The following is a 24,512-nucleotide window of genomic DNA, read 5'->3' as shown; positions in this document are numbered from 1 at the left end:
CGCCATCTAAAGGACCGCCAGAATGGAATAATAAGGAACAACAGGAACAGTGTGGTCCATATTTATTATTATTAATTCTTCCAAAAAAAATGCACACATAATAGAAGAAACACAGTCTAAAAAAATTGTACATAACCCTTCATATGACACATGAGCTTAATTAAGATCTGCGCAGGTTACATAAAGTAGGCGTGAGCTTAAAAACCCTACATGTATAAAAAAGATAGATGCTTAAATTAAGAACACGTTTATAAAAGATTGAGTTGCTCAAAAAAGTGAATATGAAATCTGCCGGGTTAGAAAGTATTAGAAAGGTCGACATCAACAGCCTCGAGTGTTTCGATTTTTACTGTTGTATTAGCTACCAGTTGACACATATATTATTCAGATATCATACACAACTTCACAGACCCTCATCTGTCACTTCCTGCTCCCGCTGCTCTGTTCCTTCATACACGACCGCAGCAATTACAAACTCTTTCTTTACTGCCAAGCTTCACAAATGGCAACACAGAATACTCTCGCCTTTTTCGGGAATGTTTACTGCACCCCACACATAAAATCATGACTTTGCTGGTTCAAATAAAAATAGTAATCCACTGAAGTCCTGAGGAAAAACTATCAAAAATAGAGTGCATAAAGTTTGATATATTGTATAAATACGGATAAAACAGTCACGGCAGTGCAGAATCTTGTAGCACCGCAGACCGTGTGGAGGCAACTGATCAAGGACACTTATATTATATTATAAATGTGAATATGCGGCAACGAAAACATAATCTTCATGTTATTAGTGACCAAATGTGAGCTGGAGTTTAGCTGACACCCTTCTCTCTCTCCCCACAGAAAACACAGCTGTAAAGGCTGATAACAACGGTGGAGGTGTGACCATCTGCAAATGATAATGTGCTTAAATGAACGGGGGGTGTAAAACACACAAAAGTGTTGTTGTCCTGTCAGCTGCAGAACCACAGAACCAGTGGACTTATTTTGTTTCACCAGCAGGAGGAGGAGGAGAGGAACCCAGGAGAGGGGACTTTGGTGAAACCTAAAAGATGGAGGAGAAAGGTTATCTTACTAGTAGTAAATAAGCCAGGACTACTTCGAGACATGCCTTAGCATACTCACAGGGGAAGGGGGCTTTGCAAAGTTGAGGTGAGCGTAAAGAAGCACAGCGATGTCATTCTGGCTGGCCTCCAGAGCGATGGAGAGCGCCGTGCTGCCATCCTGAAACAATGAAAAGACAGTTGTAACGTGAGGTGTTTGGAGAGAAGGGATGATATTTATTCATTTATTTTCTACCGCTTATCCTCACAAGGGTGGCGGGGGGTGCTGGAGCCTATCCCAGCTGTCTTCGGGCAAGAGGCGGGGTACACCCTGGACTGGTGGCCAGTCAATCACAGGGCACAAACAACCATTCACACTCACATTCATACCTATGGACAATTTACACGTAGCAGATCCATCCATCCATTTTCTATGTCGCTTATCCTCACTAGCCGATCACAAGGCACATATAGACAAACAACCATTCACACTCACATTCATACCTATGGACAATTTGGAGTCGCCAATTAACCTAGCATGTTTTTGGAATGTGGGAGGAAACCGGAGTACCCGGAGAAAACCCACACATGCACGAGGAGAACATGCAAACTCCACACAAAGATGGCTGAGGTTGGAATTGAACCCTGGTCTCCTAACTGTGAGGTCTGCACGCTAACCACTCGACCGTCGTGCAGCGGGATGATAAAAAAAAATGCTCACGTTGTCAGTGAGAGTGGCATCACAGCCCGGCACAGACAGTAGCTGACGCACAATGTCCACGTGACCGTGTTCGCAGGCGCACATGAGCGCCGTGGAGCCGTCGTCATCGCGGATGTTGACCTGCGCCCCGCAGGACAGGAGGGCCCGCACCATGTCCCCCCGGCCGTGGCTGACCGCCAGCATCAGTGCCGTCTGACCGGCCTGGAAGACACATATTAAACATATGGTTGGTTGTTGTCTGTGTGGTGTAGTACCGGCGAGAAGGCAACAGAGGGCGCACCTGGCTAGCTTTGGCGTTGACGTCGCCGGTGCGTAGCAGCTGCAGGACAGTTTGAAGGTCGCTGTCAGAATGGAAGGCGGCGAGAGCGGTGAGCATGATGGCGGTGTAGCCCGCTTTGTTCTGCTTGTCAGCGTTGCACAAGCCTGTTATACAAACATAAATACAAGACACTTATGTAATAAAACAGTACACACTGACAACACACAAAAAAACATAAAAAAATTATTATTCAAGACAGATATGAACCCTCATCCATACCATAAGAAAACATTGATGTCCTTTGTCCTGTTTAAGTCAGTATAAATATACCAGAGATTGAGTAAAAAAATTATAGCGTGATTAATTAATCATGATCTGTGATTAATTAATTGATCTCTTTTTAATATCACATTTTAATCCATTACATTATTGTGGCAGAGCAACATACCATAAGAAAACATTGATGCTTGTCCTGTTTAAGTCAGTATAAATATACCAGAGATTGAGTAAAAAAATTATAGCGTGATTAATTAATCATGATCTGTGATTAATTAATTGATCTCTTTTTAATATCACATTTTAATCCATTACATTATTGTGACAGAGCAACATACCATAAGAAAACATTGATGCTTGTCCTGTTTAAGTCAGTATAAATATACCAGAGATTGAGTAAAAAAAATTATAGCGTGATTAATTTATCATGATCTGATTAATTAATTGATCTCTTTTTAATATCACATTTTAATCCATTACATTATTGTGGCAGAGCAACAAAAAGTGGCTTAATAAAGTAATTTATTGTTTTTGAACCGATGCATGACATTATACAATTATCATATTTTAATATAGGAATATAATATTTTGTCACTGTCCAATAAAAAAGTATGCAAGTAGTACATTCTGCAAGTACCGTGGTTTTTTTCCTTTTTTATCTTTATCCACGACATCAAAACATTACATTTTTGTTGTACAGAATCCATATGAACATTAAAATCCATATGCTTTAAATTGGACAGCAATGATGTTTGTACAGCCTTGTTGCTAGGCAGAATTTGTGCTGCCCCAATACGACAGAGAAAGGACAGAGTAATCCGGCATAATGCATAATTAGATACTTACCGGTGTCAAGCAGCAGTTTGACCACAGGGAAGTTGGAATGCGAGACGGTGTAGTGCAGCGCCGTGTTCCCGTTTCCGTCCGCCATGTTGATAATAAACTCCAGCAGCTGAGGGGAGACCGCGGCGAAGGCGTCCGTGTAGGCCTCGACTGCCGCTACGTCCGCTGCTTTGTGGCAGGACACGCGCAGCCACTCCTGCAGCACGTTGGTGTACGCCGCCCTCTGAGTGGAGACACAAGGTAGGACGCTTAGGACAAGCGCACTAATGTCCGAAGGACGATAATGATGTTTAGACGTACGGCGTTTTGTTCGCTGAAGGCGTTAGGCTCTCCAAGGGCTTTCTGAAGGTCATGAAGAGCCGACATCAAGCTATCGCTTAGTTCCAGCCTGGAATGACAACAAAATAAACTGAATTGTTTTCATTGTCCATTTTTTTGTCAACAATCATGTGTGGGCTCACCTGACTTGTTTAGTGGGAGTGCTCTCAGGAGGCGGCGTGGGTTGGTCGGACGGGGCAGTAGCGTCCGCCGCCAGCTGCCGAGCAACATCTGGACTCTGAGCGACGCACTGAGCTGCTGAGGAGGTAACATGCGAGTTGGATTCAGTGCTGGTGGTTGACGGCAGGCTGACACTCTCCTGGCAGGCAGACCCCTTGGCGGGACATGGAGGTGCAAGATTGGCGCCGGGTGGCGACGTCTGGGAGTCACGTTCTGGCGTTCCACACTCGGTCGCCGTTTGGTCCGTTGTTGCAGGCTGAGAGGAGGAATCCTCGGCCGCTGTTTCATCGGCCGGATGCTGAGGTACGCCGTTGTCCTCTATAGGCTGGGGGGTCGGCTGGTGTTTGGACGCGGACTCTGGTAGTTTTTCCCGGGCTTCGTGATACTCGCTGGAGTCGCTCCCTTCGTCCGAGCTGTCGCTGCTGCTATCGTCTGACGATGTTGACTCGTACCTGTGACAGAACATGCACACATTCATCAATTGCTAGCCTCGTTTGCACGGCAGGTGAGTGGTTAGCGTGCACACTTCACAGCTACGAGTTAAATTCCACCCTCGACCATCTCTGTGTGGAGTTTGCATGTTCTCCACGTGCATGTGTGGGTTTTCTCCGGGTACTCTGGTTTCCTCCCACATTCCAAAAACATGCTATGCTAATTAGCGACTCCAAATTGTCCATAAGTATGAATGTGAGTGTGAATGGTTGTTTGTCTATATGTGCCCTGTGATTGTGATTGGTTGGCAACCAGTCCAGGGTGTACCCCGCTTCTCGCCCGAAGACAGCTGGGATAGGCTCCAGCACCCCCCGTAATAAGCGGTAGAAAATTAATGAATGAAATAATACAAAAAAATCTTGTCTTCTCGTCAGGCCCATTCAGCAATGAAGTATCAACAACTGCTAAGAGCTGTCTGGACTCCAGGGGGCGCCAAAAATCGGGCAAAAAATTCACCTTTAATATTATAATAATAATAAAACTTGTTATTACTATCAAGTATAACATAGAAATAGCTCATATTGATTCAAATGTAAATTATAAAGCCCAATTATTATTATTATTATTATTATTATTATCAGTACAAATTATATTTCTGTATGAAGTTTTAGTTGTATTTTACAGAGCTATTATATTGAGTTATTTATACAGGGAGGGGTGCCATATTAAAGGTTAAAAGACACCCAGTTAATAGTAGAACAGTGTCCAGGCTGTGTGCAAAATACCTGGAAATTTATTTTAATGTCCTGTGATCTCAAGATATCGGCTGCTGTACCTAATGTTATGTTCAGTGAGTTTAAAAGACTCTTACCCTCCATTAACACCGATGAACTGTAGGTTTTTCTTCGTAGATGGCGAGCCCGGTTCCCCCTCTGCTTTCCGTTTCATGATGGATCTCAGATACGATAGCGGAGACGAGGCTGGAATGAAAAGAAGGTTCCATAAATGGAGGAATGGAGGTTGAGAGGAGTGTCTTAACAATAAGATTACCTGTCGTGTGGCCATCTTGTGACTGAAAAGTCTCCGCGCTACGGTCAAGGCATGTCTCCTCCTCTTTGAAATACATGACAGCGGCCATCTGATTCTCGGCGGTGCCTACAGTCATGGCGGGGTTGGATACGGGTACTGAGGTGGACAGCTCGCTCTTGAGAACATCACGGACCTGCTTGGAACTGACTGCGACCGGCACACCTACTGGAGATACAAGTCCTATTGTACTTTTAAAAATACCTGCACAGTTTAAATACAATTTTTGTGGTAGTAGTTTTGCAACAGTACCTGTTGAACCTTCAGTTGGTCCTCTGTTGTGGTCAACAATGCCCGCAGAAGGTGGGCTGCAGCTCACCGCTCGCAGCAGAGAGCCCACTTCCACCACAGTAGGTTGCTCCAGAGTGTACACCTGGATCCCAACAGTCCTCTGTTCCCTGTGTGGGGACTGCTGCGTGAAGGTGACAAGAGTCTGCAGGTTGCTGTCCTGTAGCTCCTGCCATCCCAGACTGGTGGCCATCACTGGGTGCTCCGCCCGAGGGCCAGTGTCCTTCCGGGCAGAAGTAGCCTGCAGCTCCTCCATCATTCTTTTCAGCTGACCTTCCAGGTGAACCACTTGATTCTTTAAAGCTTCAGCCTCAGGTAGTAGCCCCAGATCGACCTCCCGAACTCCGACCCCAACCTGCCGGCTGCTCTTCTCTCCCTCTGGTCCGACTCCAATAGTGCGCACCTCTCGCTTTGCATCCGGTCTGGCTCCGGCGACGATAACTGTGTCCTCAATCTCACATCCTGAGTCTTGTTTGGAGCCTTCGGGTGTGGTGGGAGATAGCGGCACAGATGTTTTGCCGTTGTCCTTCGCTCCGGAGCTCACATCTTCTTCTGGGATATCGATGTACAGCTCGCCTCTGCTCCGACCTCGATTAAAACTCATTGTGTGGCCCAGAAACTTCTGACTCTTCAGTTGGACACTGAGCTGCCGCTTCTCTTCTTGCAGCACAGAGATCTTCACCTGTAGAACAGGGATGGTCTTCACCTGCTCCTCAAGGTCTCGGATCTTCCTAAGGGCGGCTGCCATCTGCTCCCTGACGTGCTGCAGGTGAGCCGGAGTGGGTGTCACCGGAGTGGAGAGGCCGGAGCTCACGGGAGTGAAGGTTCCTCCCCCGCCCTGGGCTCGGTTGAAGCTGTGCGCGCTGCTGATGGAGGTGTTGGAGCCCGCCACGCTGCTGTGCATGCTACCCAGGTTACAGAATCTCCGTCCTTCTTTCTCCTCTTCCAGCTTCCTGCGCGCATCCAGTAAGGTCTTCTCCACACGAGCGGTGCTGAAGCTGGGCCTCTGTGTGGTGTGGTAGCCCGGAGCGCAGTAGGAATACGAGGAGTGACGACTCTCCATGCTGGCATTGGAGCACAGAGACTCGGTGGAGGTCCACCAGGAGCCTGTGTAGCCATAGCTGCCGCGGGGCAGCGAGCCATAGCGCGGACGGCGTTGAATCGGCACCTTCTTGATGGTGTTTCCCTTCTCTATGTCGTTGACATACTTGAGGAAATCTAGATCCAGACGGTAGCCGTAGGGGGTCTCCACTGAGTAGGGCGCCTCCTGTTCTTTGCCGTGTAAGGACGGGGGAGCTGGCGAGCTGAGTTTCCCTGCAGGGGAAGGAAATCAACTTTAAACAAACGGAAATCTGTGTCTAATCTTGGGCTCAGACCTCAGAAAATGGGATCAACTTTGGGGCCATTGTTATTTGTGTATGCAGGCTAGATAATGCAGCCCAGTGCCGTTTAACCTTAAAGCCTTGACATCACTCGAGTGAAACGACATCACAAAGGCAACTCTTAGCATTTTAAACATTATTCTAAGTGTACCTGGGAAGCCAGGGTCCATATGCAGCACTTGGGCCATTTTAAGGCTGGATGCTGCTGTCAGTCACCCGCTAACGATCACCTAAAGCAGGGAAACACAAACAATTACATTAACTATCAATACATTTGCTTTCAACAGTTGCTGCTTACTCTGGAGTAATTGTTGCCATGGTGACCCTTGATCATCTACTTTGGTAACTCATGTTGTATTAGCATGAGCGACAGCGCTAAACAAACTAAACCAGAGGCCTATTGGCCCTCAGCATCGTCTAAAAACATGATTTAACATAAAAAAAAAAACATACAAATAAACAACAAAGAAAAAGTATGCAGTAATTTTACAAGAATAAAGTCAAAATATTAAGAACAAATGTTGTAAATTAAATAAATAATAATAATGTCAGTTTAGTAGCATAAAGTTGAAATATCACAGTTAAAAGCTGTTATTTATATAGTCAAAATATTTGGAGAAACAAACAAAATATATATATATTTTTTTCAGTTGTAAATTTAAGAAGTCAGAATAATATGTGTATAAATTCCTAATATTATGATAATGAAAATTTAAATAGTTGGAAAATTAAAAATGAAAGAACCGTGGAAGTGGGGAAAAAAAATCAGGTGTACTTATACAAGATTTAAATCAAAATATTAAGAGAAAAAATATTACGAGGAAAAATAAAGTCATTTTAGTAGCATCAAGTTGAAATATCACAGATAAAAGCTGTTATTTATATAGTCAAAATATTTGGAGAAACAAACAAAATATATATTTTTTTAATTGTAAATTTAAAAAAATTAAAAATGAAGTGGAAGTTGAAAAAAACAGGTGTACTTATACAAGATTTAAGTCAAAATATTAAGAGAAAAAAGGAGCAATTTTACAAAATTAACCCTATAACATGATGAGGAAAAATAATGCCATTTTAGTAGCACAGAGTTTTCAAGTATATACAAGTATTCAACAAAAACTATGTTTTTTTTGTAGTTACATGGGAGTTACATTGGGGAAAAAGTGTGAATAAAAAAATAATTATTAGGGGAATAAAGTCAAAATATTACAAGACAAAAATATACAGAAAAAACACTACCAAAATAAAAAAAAATTAAGAAAAAAAGACCAAAGTTCATACTAATAATTTGTTTTTTTAACCTATATCACAAAGCCGAGATGCACATTTTTCTTAAAAAATACATAACTTATTATCATATGAAAAACTATGTAAAATAATGTGTTTTTGACAGTGATAGATGTTTATTGACGATTTCCTGCTGCCAATGTATTTTTATTACAGCTGGTGTAAAATTCAATTCCACTTCCCAGCCCTAGGGGGAGCCTTGGAGCAATAAAATGCTTTAATATGATGAGGCTATTTAAATGAAATACTCCATAATAATACGCCTATTGGGAGTTGTGTAGCTGCGCACGTACACACAAGCCCACATTGTAACTTTCTCTTTTTTAGCACATCATTGTGTTTGTGCGTCTTACAGTCTGCCCCCGCCCGCCTTCCCTCATCTAATTTTATCCGTCCATTTTTCTGAGCGCGGCGGGCGGGTCACAGTCGCCTGTGCGTGTTTGTTTCTCTTCTTAGCCTGCGTAGAAGAGGAGTTACGGGGGGAAAAGTTTCCTGGCAGCCAATTCCAGGACAGAGGTTTGAGACTGCAGCCTTATTAGGAATCATCTGCACCAAGCTACCTTTGCTCTCTCTGTGGAATCAGGGTTTGCTCACACACATGAACTTTATAGTTTCTTCTATGCTTTTTCAACATTTATTGCCGAATGTCAGCTGATGATCAGGAGTTCTGAGTTGGTCTTGCTGCTAATTGCGCAGCACCGTGATACAGTTGATTCATTGGGAACACATGATCTGTTTGTTCCTCGACTTCAACAGCAGCGACAGCATCCCAGTTGGTCTTGTTGGAAAACATTAACATGCGAGGTCATCAGCTTGTGGGAAATGTAATATTTAACCCATCTTTTGGCAGTTCACTACTTAAACACATGAAATTTGGTAAGAATGTCTCAAGAACGAACAGGAAGTCGGCAAATTTGCTGTTTTTGTGTCATTTTTGCCCATTTCGAGGGGCAAATGCAAACGTCCTACAAATGCAAACTCGTCCTATATGCTTTGTACAACTCAGAATTTGAACCATATACCCCCATATAACCATCGACCCGCCTCTGATGAGTAGGATTGCTTATTTATAAATAGAATATTTCTGAAGTTAGAGCATGAAAAAGCTTGTTTATGACCTTCTAACTGCAGTTTTTAACATTATTAAAGCGCTCTAGACATGACATAACATGTCTATAGCCATCTGTACATTCATATTGTCCATTATAGGCATTTGCAAGTTTATATATGACATGCGGAGTACCCCAGGGGTCAATACCGGGACCAAAATTGTTCAACTTGTACATCAATGACATTTTCCAAAGTCACAGACTTAAAGCTGGTATTATTTGCGGATTATACCACTGCTTTTTGTTCTGGAGGGAGCACAGAAAAAATAATTAGAAAGGTCAGAGAAGAAATGGTCATATTAAAAAGATGGTTTGATAACATGTCATTATATGTTATGTCATTATGTCATTATATGGTCATATCACCTCGTACTTCACCTCGGAGCTAAATTGCATCAGTCTAAAGTGTATACAAACGCGCTCTGCTCTGTAGATATACATAGTATACAGTGAAACCTAGGTTAGAGTCCGTTAGTTTCAGGAGGTCCATTTTTCTTACTTAATAATGATTTGGAGTGCATGAGAAAGTGGAAGGTCTCAACAGAACCATTGTTGTAATAGTCGTAAATAGCAAACTATTAATAGCACTGATAAATGACAAATGTAACGCATGAATCTCACAACAATAGCTCAGGAGGAAACTGCCCTATATGAGGAGGTTGCCTACAGCCACAGTTGTCCTGTTTTATGACCCGGCGCTAACAGAGGGCACTTTCATTCATTCATTTTCTACCGCTTTTCCTCACGAGGGTCGCGGGGGGTGCTGGAGCCTATCCCAGGCGGGGTACACCCTGGACTGGTGGCCAGCCAATCACAGGGCACATATAGACAAACAACCATTCACACTCACATTCATACCTATGGACAATTTGGAGTCGCCAATTAACTTAGCATGTTTTTGGAATGCAAACTCCACACAGAGATGGCTGAGGGTGGAATTGAACCCCGGTCTCCTAGCTGTGAGGTCTGCGTGCTAACCACTTGAACACCGTGCCGCTATCCCCACTTTATATAACCATTTAAAGGCTACTTTTTCCAGGTAGTGTCCCTTCACTTTCTCCGGCTCTTATCTTATGACGATGCACTCAGCATTCACTCGCTTGTGAAAAGTAGGACGCTCTCAAAAGCGCTGACTAAATGGACTTGGTATGTTTGAAGTCCTGGAGTCGGTTTAATGTCTCGCTGCCGCTGAGCTTATCTGTGCCCTTCATCACCCGCTTAAACCAGCACCAGCACACACATAGTATACACACAATATACACACAGATACACGCTCACAAGGCCATTATGACATTGACGTAACTTAACGCTTGCCACATTTGGAGCTGTGAAATGTTTCTATTTAACTCGATAGGTTTGATAAGTTAGCCAACTATATTGGAGCGTACTTTCGGGCCGGGAATTTGTCATCCCAGATGTGATTTGGATACATTACAAAGAGGATTTATGGAGTAAAAAAAAACAAAATAAAAAGACAAGTCCTGGGAAATACATGAAGAGTTCACTGATGTGGAATAATCACAATCAAGAATGAAAGCGGCGAGGTTTTTGGCTACATTCAGCTACTGACAGTGTTTATCTCCAGTGTGAAATTAAAGTGTCATGTTGATGTTTCAGTGGGACAGTATGTGTGTATGTGTGTGTGTGTGTGTGTGTGTGTGCCAAGGGAGGGCGGAGCTGACAGGGGACAGTTGATGAGATATAATTAGTCTGCAGCTACGCAACCAAACATCCCAAACTCGACCGACTGGTGGACGAGGCTGCATTCAAACTTTAAATACTTTTTCATCTTTTTCCCACATCAGCGCCTGCCTGAAAAAAAAAAAGAGAAAAAAAACCCCACGGCTACAAGCCCCCCCCCCGTGCATCTGTCTTGCTGGCGGTAACACACTCCCCCGTGTGCACTGAGAGTTCCATTGAGATGACATGTTCACTGACACGGCCTGTTCTTGCTGAATTTAGCACGCTTTTATGATAAAAATTGGCTAAATAAAACTATGTCAAATGCACTCATCCCTTATTACCACTCTTTCAATGACTCAAGCAGGACAGCGGCGTTGCCTCCCTTTTTACTCTCCCTCCATGATCCCTTCCAGTACATCTACGTGCCATCTTAATGGAGCTTAACTCCTCCACTGCCTGACTTCTTTAAGATTAAAAGCCTCCAGAGGGGAAAGATGCAGGTCAGCGTGCGCTAAATTCCCATCTGGGGAATGCACTGCAAGATCTCACTAGAATAACAGCATTATTTGGGACGTGGGGGTCTTTTTTTTTTAACTTGCCGTGGCATCTCCTGCACGGTCATACGTACAGATTCCTGCAAAACGATGGGGGACCACCCTGAAGAGCAATGCCATGTGGACTTCTTCAAGTGTATCACACTCTTCCACTAGCACTGAGTCACTGTTGTTGCCATTACAAAGGATTACATCTTTCGGGTATTGCTAAGTCAGAAATACCACCCTCCCCACCTTCCATTAGGGGTTTTTCCACTCAGTCTCCCAACTTCAATCTTGGGAATGGTTTGTGAATTAAGAAGAGTTTATTTTCCCTTTCCAAACGTTTTCCAGTCAGGGCCACGTTCAGAAAAACTGAAGGATGCGAGGCCTCTCTTGATACATTTTTAAATACAGTAATTGTTTGTTTATTGCGGTTAATTGCTTCCAGACCCATCTCTGATGAGCGAATTTCCGCCATGTAGAATTGCTTATTTATAAATGGAATATTTCTGGAGTTAGAGCATGCAAAAGCTTGTTTATGACGTTCTAACTGCAGTTTTTAACATTATTAAAGTGCTCTAGACATGACATAACATGTCTATAGCCATGTGTACATTTGTATTGTCCATTATAGGCATCTGCAAGTTTATGTATTACCATCGGAGTACCTCAGGGGTCAATACTGGGACCAAAATTGTTCAACTTGTACATCAATGACATTTCCAAAGTCACAAAAGACTATGTCATTATGTAATTATATGGTATTATCACCTTGTATTCGGTATGTGACAAAAAAAAAAAAAAAAAAAAAACTTAAACTATATTAGGAAAGCAGGAAGTGAACAAATGTAACAGTTACTGATTGTAAAAGTACCAGATGGAGGGGTAGGATTTAATAAGCTTTGCTTCTTCCTACTCCTTTTTGGACATGTGGAACTGTGAACTGATTATGTGATTACCATTACCATTCCCATAGTAGACATAATAGAAAAAAAGTAATTTCAGACATAAATAAGACTCATATGTGTGATTATTCTAGTCTGCAAAAAAAAAATCTGTTGTTCCGACGATCACTGGTCTGGTGCTTGTGTGTCTCACTGAACTGACAGACTGGCATTCTAAGATGTTGAATGCACATCAGTATATATACTAAGCTATCTGAACAAAACATCAACATCTTGTCTTAGAGGTGACGATCTAAAAATGTACAATATGTAGTTAATAATGAATTTATTTTTAGAATATGTTGAGGGCCAATAAAATTTGAGCGGCACGGCTGCGTTACATACCATACAGCTTCGACGGCAACTCCCTTCCTTTCTCTCACGCTTATGAGGTCGGCACCTGTGAGAAACGAGAAGCGGTCAACAATGGTGGAGAAACCATCAAAAGTCAAAAAGTCAAGAGTAAAAAAAAAAAAAAAAAATCTCAGGAAGGGGAGATAAGTGGGATTTGTGGCAAGTGGTCATCAGAGGAAGGGCCATTTAAAGTTGTTGACTCAGAGATAAAAACAGACTTATGTCGAGGGTGCTCTAAACACAGGTTGCAAAGCCAGGAAAAACATTCCAGTCTTTCAGAAAGACAGTGCGGATTGTGAATAATAAAGCCCCCCCGTTAGATGCCTGATCACAGTCGTGGTGCGGCCAGGAGGTCGAAGTAGGCCGAGGCGCTCCTTCCCTTACTGTTTGATTGGGAAATGTTTTCTTTCAACTGCCGCACCATGGGCCTTAAATCACGTCTCCAGCGAGCTATACAGCTGTTAGCCACCGTGCAGTGCGGTTCACAGCCATGAACCCTCATCTGGCTTGCGTTTCCACCATCGCCATGATGGCGGATAGCTGCGTCAACAATGTAAATAACATGACATCATAGCAACTCGCCATGATTCAACCCTATTCATTTCTATCTGACCGAACCAAAACGCACAGCTTGGTGTATATCAGGGGTCTCAAACTCAATTTACCTGGGGGCCACTGGAGCTAGGGTCTGGGCAAGGCTGGGCCGCATCAAGTTTTCAAAAAAAAAACAACAAAAAAAACACATTTCTTAAAAAAAGAAAAATATACAAACTTTTTCAGTGCTTTGGTTTTGATTTTCTACAAGAAAAGCTCTGATAAAACATTCCACTGTTCTCAAATATCTTAATTTTTATTTTTCTACACAAAATAAGATGAAAAATAAATAATCAAATCAAGAATAAAGAAAATCAATCAATCAGTAATAAATAAATATAACAATAAAACTTAAGAAACCACATATAGTTGGTGGGTAGACAAATTATTTTTTCAGATTAAAATTAAAGCATTATTAGATCCCTGTAGACATGACAAAACACGACTATAGTCACATTTATACTCTTTTTATTTACAACATATTGCGCAACTGCAGGGTCTTGAGACACATGCTAACTCGCAAACTAGAGAGCTAGCAACCTAAACGGTAGCCTTCAAGTTATTTCCTTTAAACTTAAATAGCCAAAAACTTACCACTTCCACACGGATAGGGAGGATAACTATTAACAGTTATTTAACCTTTAACATGAACATTAATCAAACGTAATCATTTTTTTTCTGGGTACATGATACCATACGGCATCCATATCAAACTTGTGCGGGCCGCACTAACATTAAACTTTCATATCAAGGCGGGAGCCTCAAACTAGTGTCGCGTGTTTGAGACCCCTGGTGTATATATTACCATTGTTAGCGCACAAATCGATCGATTTCTGCGCTTACGATGGATATAACTGCCTTGCGCTGGAGAACGATGGTTTGACACTGTGCTGACGATATAATCAATACAATCGTTGATCTGCTAATTGCATCCAATGACAGGGTTAGGGATTAGGGTTAGGGGTTAGGGTTCACACTCCCTCCGCCGTGAACGGAAACAAAGTGAACTGCTTGACAATTAATCAAAGATTTGAAATTTGCATGCATCGACTTCCTGTTGATTCTTGTATGTAACAACGCTCAGCGCTGCCATCTGTTGGCATCTAAACAGACTACACAAATCCATCCCGGGCGCAGTAATATACCATCGATCATAAGCGCAGAAATCGATCGATCGATCGCGCAGATCCACTGTTAGCGCGAGTAGGGAGTGCATACATGTTCCAGATTGAATGTCTGCTGATCTTCACATTTCCACTGAGATCTCCTTTCTACTGTGTTTCCAGGAATTGATATTTTTCCCTCATTTTTTTGTCACTTTTGAGTGACCTTTTATAATAATAACAAGGCTGGTGGTTGTTGTTGTTGTTGTTACATCACAGGGCACGTCAGAGGGCGGAGTAGCCGCTGAAGAAAGAAGACCTTTCGGTGCCGCACGTCACAAAGAGCCATTCATTCATGCAGGGCCCCCCCGTTTCCACAGCTGGTTCTAATATAAAAAGAGGAGGGGCATCTCTGTGGAAGCCAGACAGACAGCGAGCGCACACGAGTATTTGGCATGAAAGTTCACCTCAAAACAAACAAATAGTTGCTGAAGTGTTGTTCGGGACCCGCAAAGCTGAGTGATGCTGTAGTGGTTACGATGTCTTATTTCTAGGAAACACATGTTAAGAGTTACTAGTTGGGATCTAGAATTTGTCAAATACTTTACAAGGCGCCAATATTCAAACGTTATATTCTGCCTCTTCCTGCTTTGAAGAGGCTTGCAGACTCGATCGCCGCAACAACAGGTTTTTCACAACAGGAATAATAATTCCAAACACAAGCTACTGTTGCAGCCGTGAACCCCAACAAGCTAAAACCGGAACACATTTACAGCAACACTCATAAGCACACATGTTATTTACGTCTTTTCTATTATAATGTCTACTATATTGGGTAATGCAAGTGTCAAGTTAACTATAGGGGTGTTATTTCATGTCTAGAGGGCTCTAATAATGTTAAAAATTGTATTTTGATGGGTGGGTGGATGGGTGGATGGATGGATGGATGGATGGATGGATGGATGGATGGATGGATGGATGGATGGATGGATGGATGGATGGATGGATAGATGGATAGATGGATAGATGGATAGATGGATAGATGGATAGATGGATAGATGGATAGATGGATAGATGGATAGATAGATAGATAGATAGATAGATAGATAGATAGATAGATAGATAGATAGATAGATAGATAGATAGATAGATAGATAGATAGATAGATAGATAGATAGATAGATAGATAGATAGACTTTCTTTATTGTCACTGCACAATAACACAGCAGTGAAATTGCCTGGCTCCCGTATAATAATAAATAATAATGTGGAGCATAAATAAACAGATGACATCAAATATGAACAATGTACAGCGTAAACAGTAATTTGTAGAAATAATTTAGAATAAATAATAATAATAATTTAAGAACGTTTTCTATGCTCTAACAATAAAAATATTTCATTTATAAATAAGGAATCCTAGTTGGTGGAAATTCACTCATCACGTTCGGGTCTGGAACCAGTTAACTGCGATTAATTTTTAATTGCCAGTTGCTTATCTGAGACTACTTTTGTGTATGTGCATGTGATACGGATTAGTAAGCCATAGACAACAAAAATGGAACAAAATTTCTATGCAGTTTCATTGATAATTGTAAAAAGTATAGACTTTTTGTATAAATGTTCTTTTAAACCACTCTTGGTAGCATATGCTAGCCGTCCATGGTGTTCTTATATTTTTTCTGGTTTCATATGGAGCAAGTTGCACACACACATGACACAGACGGCAAATACTCCCACATAAGGTTCAGATGAAAACTCCCAGATCCCGAGACACGCCGACACCGGCCAAAGCCTTTTCAGCTCCCACAGATTCACAAACACAGCTGCAGCTTTTAAGCTCAAATACTCTGATAAACACTCTGTGATTTCATTCAAACTCGTCTGGAACAACATTTGTCATGACATTTGCCAGCTAATTAGCGTTAATACGTGGAGGTCAGATGGAAGTCCAGTGTTTACAGGAAAGGGAACTCCATCTTTGGATTCCCCAAGGACCCGGTAATAACCCAGTCACTTCCTCCCAGCCCAGGAAAGGAGCACGTAAACGAGACATCACAGCAGTGAGCCATAATTTAACCCTTCAATGGCCTGGACGAGGAAAAACATTATCAGCTGTTTATCAAGAGATCCAATTCCCTGTTGACACATCAGACTGTCGTCTAGCTCCACCCTTTAGGGACCCACTCATGTCGACAGCCTGTCTGTGGACCAACTCATCCATTCGTCATTGTCCACTGGGATTTTCATGTTACAGTAATCCCTTGTTTATCAGTGAATTTCCACAAAGTAGTATCCTTATTTATTATTATTAGAGCCCTCTAAACATGAAATAACAACCCTATAGTCATCTTTACACTCGTATTATCACAGTAAATAAGCCAACAGTAGTTTTTGGTATTAGGGATTTTAATTACAGATGACTTCAAACCTGCAATAAAAGCCTGTTGTTCCAGCAATCAAGTCTGGTGCTTGTGTGTCTCATCAAACATTACCGTAACATTACTGACACCGAGTGACCAGTGTAGAATACTACATATGATCTTTGAATGAGTCATCTGAATGCATTATGTTTTTATTTCAAGTTCATATTGATTAGGTCCGCACTGTGGCCTAACCGCTTACTCGATTAATACTCGATTAATTTAAGCAACAAGCTTCATTTTAATCGACTAAGAAAATAATCGTTAGTGACAGCCCTATAATAATGGTGTGAAACTGACAATGGAAACATTGTATCTAAAAGTCAAAATGGAGTGATGCCATTTGGTCGAGTGCAGACCTCACAGCTAGAAGACCAGGGCTCAATTCCAGCCTCGGCCATCTCTGTGTGGAGTATGTTCTCCCCGTGCATGCGTGGGTTTTCTCCAGGTACTCCGGTTTCCTCCCACATTCCAAAAACATGCTAGGTTAATTGGTGACTCCAAATTGTCCATAGGTATGAATATGAGTGTGAATGGTTGTTTGTCTATATGTGCCCTGTGATTGGTTGGCCACCAGTCCAGGGTGTACCCCGCCTCTCGCCCGAAGACAGCTGGGATAGGCTCCAGCACCCCCGCAACCCTTGTGAGGAAAAGCGGTAGAAAATGAATGAATGAATGAAAATGAATGAATATTTAAGAATTATTAGAGCTCTCTAGACATGAAATAACACCCCTATATTGACTTTTTGACAAATTTGTAAATTAAAACCTTTTAGGGGTTGCACGGTATTCGAGTGGTTAACACACAGGCTTCACAAATAATAGACCCGAGTTCAATCCCACCCGTGGCCATTACTATGTGGAGTTTGCATGTTTTCTCCGGGTACTCCGGTTTCCTCCCACATTCCAAATACATGCTAGGTTAATTGGCGACTCCAAATTGTCCATTGGAAGCTCCAAAAGGAAACCGAGAGCAACTTTTAAGAAACTTTTTCAATGGAAACATCAACATTTGCAAAAAACCCCAGGATGTAGTCGCCTCCCACGAGGGATGCAAACACGAGGAAGATCACATAAGAGATCACAAGAACAAACAGGAAGAAGTCAATATGTAATTTAAAATCTCTTTTCCTTCAGCGTGACCATCGTTTGTGCATTCCCGTGTCTAAAAATATACGGACAAAAGCGCTCGCTGATGAGAAGCAGCTACTTTGCCTTCCCGAAGGAAAGCTCATTTATGGTCAAGACGACTTCTCCTCAGGGCCACGAAAGATCTTAAAAGGGGTTATACAACAGGAGGGATGTGTCTATTCGCTGAGACGTCTTTGTCTGCCTCCTCCATGTGCGGCACAGATGGCTTCATTCAGTCCTCTACGTCGCCATGAAGAATTACGTCAGCAAAATGTACAACAACCGGCCCCTCAGAGCGGCTTGGAAATGAGGAGACAAAAGCAGGCGTTTGTGGAGTGAATTCTGATGATCTCGTGATCCACATGGCAACGCAGGCAGTTCTCTCTGAGGGACACGGGAGCCAATGGGACTCGGCCCTTTTGGAAAAACTCCTGCTCCTTACATTAAAAAGTGTGGCGGTACGGGGGAGCGGACGCTGATGTGCAGAGCCTGAGTCTGGTCCACGCCAAAAGGGAGGGAGGGGTCTGGTAGATTCTGCAGAGTAAACGCTTGGAAAGCCCGCTTTTGTGTCATCCTGCTGGCCTAAGACAGGAAACGGAACAAGGGTGGGGCCCGAGATATTTGGTAAAAAAAATGCCTTCTTAATGGAGGTGGGGGATTAAGAATGGGGGGGGGGGTTCAAAGCTTCACGGGGCTTAAAAGCTCGGGATTGGATGCCGCAACACAGGAAGTCACCTTGGTCCAGTATCATGTTGGATCCTTCCCATTTTAATTCACAAGCCCCTTTTACACATCGTTGTTTGCTATTGGTGTTGCATAAATGTCACTTACACAGAATGGGGGGCACCAAAAAGCCAACCTTTTTCCATCTTTTTCTGTGTCACTGTTTTGTATAAAAGGCCCAAAATGGAGGTAGAGCAAGTAACCTCGCCGATATTTCACTAAGGAAGTAACAAATCTGTATCAGAGACAGGACAATAGCCTGTAAAAGTCAGCCTGGCAATTTTCTGCCTTTAGTGGCAGAATCAAAGCAGTAACAGAGCCTGCAAAAGCCGGCTTTTTACTGCCTGTCTTTTTGTTCTGTGTAAACATCATCAAAATGGATAAGGGGGGATCATTTACCCTGCCAAAATTCCATTCGGAGACAGTATCAAAACTTTAACAGTAAGATTCCAGCAGCCACTTTAACAATGCCAGTAAAAGCTGGCCATTTTTCCAGTGTCACTCTTTTGTATAAAAGGCACAGATAACTCAAAAAAGTCCAAAAAATGTCTGTATTTGGAGGTAATATCAGTGGTGACAGTTCCTGTGTATTGGCAGCTGGCATTGTCCCAGTCTATATAAATATCACAGACACAGACGTCATCAAAAATGAGGGGACAAAGTCGACCTGGCAATTTTCCACCCTTGAAAGTCGTATGAAAAGTGCTGGGATGCCCCTTTTAGACTACCATCAAACTACTATCAGACTTATGTTGAGGCTTATATAAGACTACTACGATCAAAAACAAAGAAATGGGGGGGCAACCAGGGTGATATTCTGCCTTTGCACAAAGGTGGGATACCACCTGTGTGTAAGGGAAATCCACTATTGCGGGACAGGGGTGTTAAAATGACCATCCTGTTGTGTTGACAGTGATGTCATTGTGGACATATGTCACACAAGGTGTCGCTGTTTGCGTCACATGACCTGTAATCCTCTGATTACTGCACAAATATCACACTTCAATATAAAAGGCACATGTAGCTTTTGAGATATATCTGTGTAAAAGGAGCTAATGTTAAATGAACAACTCTGGCATGTAGATTATTCTGTTAAGAGGGTTGAGGTGGGATTATTGTGATTTCCTCTTAATCCAGATTAGACCATATGTGCACATGTTAAACATGATTTACTGGAAGGAGTGTAAACTCTTCAGTATGTGTATACAGTATCTGACTACATGTTTTGCTTTGCGGCAGTATATTTGTTTAAACTCTCTCCAGAAGTACTTCTTATGCGCACCTCAACAGGACAGTGGGGTTGGGAACAGCTCCCAAATGAGAACGGGCCAAAAGCAGCGAGGCGAGGCGAATGCCTGAGCATCGTCTCTAATATAGAAGCAGTGTTTTGTTACTAACACATGAGCCTGGGAATGGCTCTTGGAAAGCATCAAGATGGTGTCATCTGGATGTTCTTACTGGGAGCCAAGTCGAAACCTTCAAGGGTGTGTTCACACTTGTACTGTTTGCTCGGTTAAAAGGAACTCTGGTGCATTTGTTGTGGTACGGTCCGGTCTGCTTGCAAGTCAAGTCTAGTGTGATTCAGTTCATTCATTCATTTTCTACCGTTTATCCTAACAAGGGTCGCGGAGGGGTGCTGGAGCCTATCCCAGCTGTCACCTGGGACTGGTGGCCAGCCAATCACAGGGCACATATACGTAGACAAACAACCATTCACACTCACATTCATACCTATGGACAATTTGGAGTCGCTAATTAACCTAGCATGTTTTTGGAATGTGGGAGGAAACCGGAGTACCCGGAAAAAAACCCACGCATGCACGGGGAGAACATGCAAACTCCACACAGAGATGGCCGAGGGTGGAATTGAACTCGGGTCTCCTATTTGTGAAGCCTGTGTGCTAACCACACGAACACCGTGCAGCCCCTAAAAGGTTTTATTTCCTTTTATTTACAAATTTGGGTAATACGAGTTTAAAAGTCAATATAGAGGTGTTATTTCATGTCTAGAGGGCTCTAGTAATGCTTAAATATTCATTCATTTTCTACCGCTTATCCACACTTATCCCACTTGCAATGGACAATTTGGAGTCGCCAATTAACCTAGCATGTTTTTGGAATGTGGGAGGGAAACCGGAGTACCCGGAAAAAAACCCACGCATGCACGGGGAGAACATGCAAACTCCGTGGGTGGGATTGAACTCGGGTCTCCTAGCTGTGAGGTCTGCACGACAACCACTCGACCACTGTGCAGCCCAGTGTTAAAATTACAGGCAAAAAAAAACGCAGAAATGTTTTTTGTATGATTCAGTTTTCGCCAAAAGTCTGTTTATTTTTTTTGTATTGATGGTTTGGGTGTAATCACTCCCATTCCACTCACTCCACTGTATCGTTTTGCACCACAAATGAGTAAAACTTGATTGGGTCATACCTCAACCTCAGAAAATAAATGCTGTTCAGATGACAGCTGTCCTATCTAGTCATCAAGAATTAACTGATGAAGTCTTCTTGAATGGGAAGCAAACTTCCATCTCAGACAACCGGAACAGTCCGGTACATTCCAGGCAAAGCTGTGGCCATAGAAGGGCAACCGTTATTGCGTTGTCCACGGTATCAACATTGATATCAACAATGTAGGTTTGACTCCATGCAAGACAGTCTCTGCTCCTCTCTCTCCCTTGTGTGTGTTAGCTCATCAAAGAACTCGCTCCATACACTTTGATTGGATGGCAACCACAAACTTTACAGTGTTTCTTTTTACGAGAACAGATGCTTCATTATCCAGGCGTGTCTTTAACAGCTAATCCGTAGACACTGGACAGCGTCATGCAGGTCTGGGGTGTAATTTCATTAGTCTTGCCGGCGTGTGGCCGAGTGTGCAAATGGCGTTTATAACCCCGCATTCCATCGCAGCCCCCAACGGGTCCAAATGCCGTAACGAGACGCATCGCATTCCAGCTCTGCAAGAGAACTCCACATCGGGATTCCCTACGGGAGTTTGTTGTTAATTGTTGATGTAATGTAACACAACGCAGGTAGTTAGGCTCAATCTGTGTTTATAACATTTTTTGAAGCTTCACTGAGTGCGACTGTGAGGTCACGAATGACAGCATGGAGACCATCCGTGGGTCGCACAGCTGCTACGAGGTGGAGATGACCGCTGGCAGCTCATTGCGCACAGCCAGTGTCCTGTTACACAACAGCACATACCAACAGTGCGGCATTGTATGATGAGTGGACTACACCCCCGCGTCGGGGTCCACAAATCGCTTATCAAAACAACTTGTGACATGTTGGATGAAGACACTGGACTCAATAATGTATTTTATCTGCATTAATAATCATCTGAATTAAGGATATGTCCAAACAAATAGAACAAAATGGCTTTACGAGGAAGCATGTCATAAAAACATCTTTAGTATCAGTCTATGTTGTACATACAATAATACTTCGTATGTAGTACTGATACAATGTAACAATAAAGTAAAACAAAGGCAATGTTATTAAAGCCTTGCATTGAGATTTTACATTAAAATCTAAATTATTGAAATGCTAATGGGGAACTTATCCACAAGATTTGAACCCTTTGCTGATGGAGACACACAGACATCCTTCGAAAAAACAAAAAAAACAAACAAACAAACAAAAAAAGAAATATATATATATATAATAAAATATAATAATTATAAAATTACATTATTATTAAAAAATATATATATATTGCAGTTTGACTATTCATCCCTAGCATAAACTAAAATAAATGATCGCTGTTTCGACTTTGCCGTATTATTAGTCAAAAAAAATATTGAAATACAACATATGGCCATTAGGTGTCAGTAATGTTTTATTATTGAGCCATGACATTAATTACCGTTACACGGCATGTCCGATATGAGAGTGAAAAGACGTTCTCCTCCCACTCAGTGTGGAAGTGGTAGATTTTTGGCTTCTTTGTCCTTCTTCCTATTCTGTTTTAAACCCTGTCCTAAGTTTAATAATAATAATACATTTTATTTGTATAGCGCTTTTCAGAGTACTCAAAGACGCTTTACAGTAGAGAAAAAGAAATAAAAATGGAGTTGAGTAAAAACAGAGTAAAAGATGCATTAAAATACAATAAACAAACAAAGTGGGGCGGGGCGCAGCAGTCAGGTATAAAGAGTTAAACATTAAAAACGGATTTAAACAGGTGGGTTTTGAGTTTTTTTTGAAGAAGGGAAGGTTGGGGCAAGAGTTCCAGAGGGTGGGGGCAGCAATGGAGAAGTCTCTATCTCCCCAGGTTTAGAATACAGCAAATAAATTGGAGGCTAACTATTTAGCGCGCTTGCTAATGTTTAAAACCATGGCGGTCTCTTGTGTCACTACAGTGATCCCATAGCCTGCGCGTTACAGTTGAGCAATGTGATGTAAACAAAGACTAAAGGGAGTGTAAAGTTGACTATAGGGGTGCTATATCATGTCTACCGGGCTCTAATAATGGTAAAATTGTGTTTAGAAAGTTATAAACAGGTTTTCTATGCTCTAGCTATGAAAACATTACATTGCTTTCAATTCACGGGTTGGGTCTGGAACCAATTAACCACAATAAACCAGGGACTGTACTTGTTTGAAGACCAGATCCGGTGGAAAACGGAAATACTGGTCTTGAGCTTGGAAAACCTAAGAATCTGAAGTTAAAAAAGTCGAAATTTGCCTCAAGTGGTTTTACACCCACACCAGTTTGGGAATGCATGCTCAACACTACACACCCCCACTAGGGGGCTGTTTTGCCTAGTATCTGGAGATTGCTATGATATGCTGTGATGTATCACTTCCCCCTTTTACAAAATCACACCCGATTTGAAAGGAAACTGGGTCAAAAGGAGCACAGATGTGAGTTTCAGGCCGTCATCCATCTTCCGAGGCACCGGCCGGACAGCGCAAGCCCAGCAAATTTCAGGGCAAGAGGCGGGGAGCAAAAATCCGACCAACATCTGGAAGTAATGAGGAGAAGCGGAAAGCGCGGACCCACCCTCTCCCTTGAGCAGCTGCATGGATATTTCCACTTATTTTATTTTATAGTATAGTTATGACGCTGTGAAAATATGATTGGACTGATGCAACTTGCTTGGGGGGTTGGGGGGGGCACCAGAATCCACATGTGTGTCTGGTGGACATAAATGACTTAATTGTGTTGTGCAAAAAAGTTGCAACATACACACAGTCAACATTAACAGTAGCCACTTAGAACAATACAGAATATGATTGATGTACTAGAACGTAACACACCGCTTTTATATACATGATTATAAGCAAAATTAAACAGGAATAAAGATATTTAACACAAAAATGTGATTACTTTTGACTGTGATTATTTCAATATTACACATTTATTCTAAGCCTCATTCCAGCTAGCTTGAAGCACGAGACTCATCACATGGCACGCAAACGGAAACGCAGTATAACACAACATTTATAGTCACATAACTATATAGTCATATGAAATATGGTAAAGTGATTTAGTAGACTTAGAAATTAATTACTTTTTAGGGAAAAAAAAATAAAAGAAAGGAGACAAAAGAAGTCTAAGTAAGCTAGCACCTCACGCGAGATGCAGCGCCCCTCAAAATGATTAAAATGATTGTTCTTTGTATTAAATATTTGTCTATATTATAACGATATTGAATTAAAACTCATGACTTCTTACCTGCCTCCCCCCTTTTTTGGAAATCCTTTCAGCCGTCTCGGCCCCGGGAGCGCTCACTGACAGACAAAAACACCGCAGCCAGGATGCTCAGTGTGGCTCAGCCTCCTC

General features: G+C 42.2%; 1 protein-coding gene across 2 annotated transcripts; it reads right to left on the bottom strand.

The window, feature by feature from the left end:
* Positions 1-31: 31 nt before the first annotated feature.
* kank2 (KN motif and ankyrin repeat domains 2) lies at positions 32-24,512 on the bottom strand. Of its 2 annotated transcripts, none has more exons than XM_058049167.1 (13): positions 24,405-24,512; positions 12,736-12,790; positions 6,983-7,061; positions 5,414-6,763; positions 5,126-5,329; positions 4,947-5,055; positions 3,607-4,095; positions 3,446-3,533; positions 3,149-3,368; positions 2,048-2,190; positions 1,768-1,968; positions 1,129-1,227; positions 32-1,048 (listed from the first exon to the last, which is right to left on the bottom strand). In XM_058049167.1, exons 3-13 carry the CDS (start codon positions 7,017-7,019, stop codon positions 986-988), a joined length of 3,003 nt encoding a protein of 1,000 aa, XP_057905150.1. In that variant the 5' UTR covers positions 7,020-7,061; positions 12,736-12,790; positions 24,405-24,512; the 3' UTR covers positions 32-985. The 2 variants fall into 2 exon arrangements, with proteins under 2 accessions (XP_057905150.1, XP_057905151.1); XM_058049168.1 differs by having other exon boundaries at positions 5,126-5,326.

This window comes from Doryrhamphus excisus, chromosome 15 (assembly GCF_030265055.1).
Source record: "Doryrhamphus excisus isolate RoL2022-K1 chromosome 15, RoL_Dexc_1.0, whole genome shotgun sequence".
Lineage (NCBI taxonomy): Eukaryota > Metazoa > Chordata > Actinopteri > Syngnathiformes > Syngnathidae > Doryrhamphus > Doryrhamphus excisus.
This window is presented reverse-complemented; position numbering and strand designations above follow the sequence as displayed.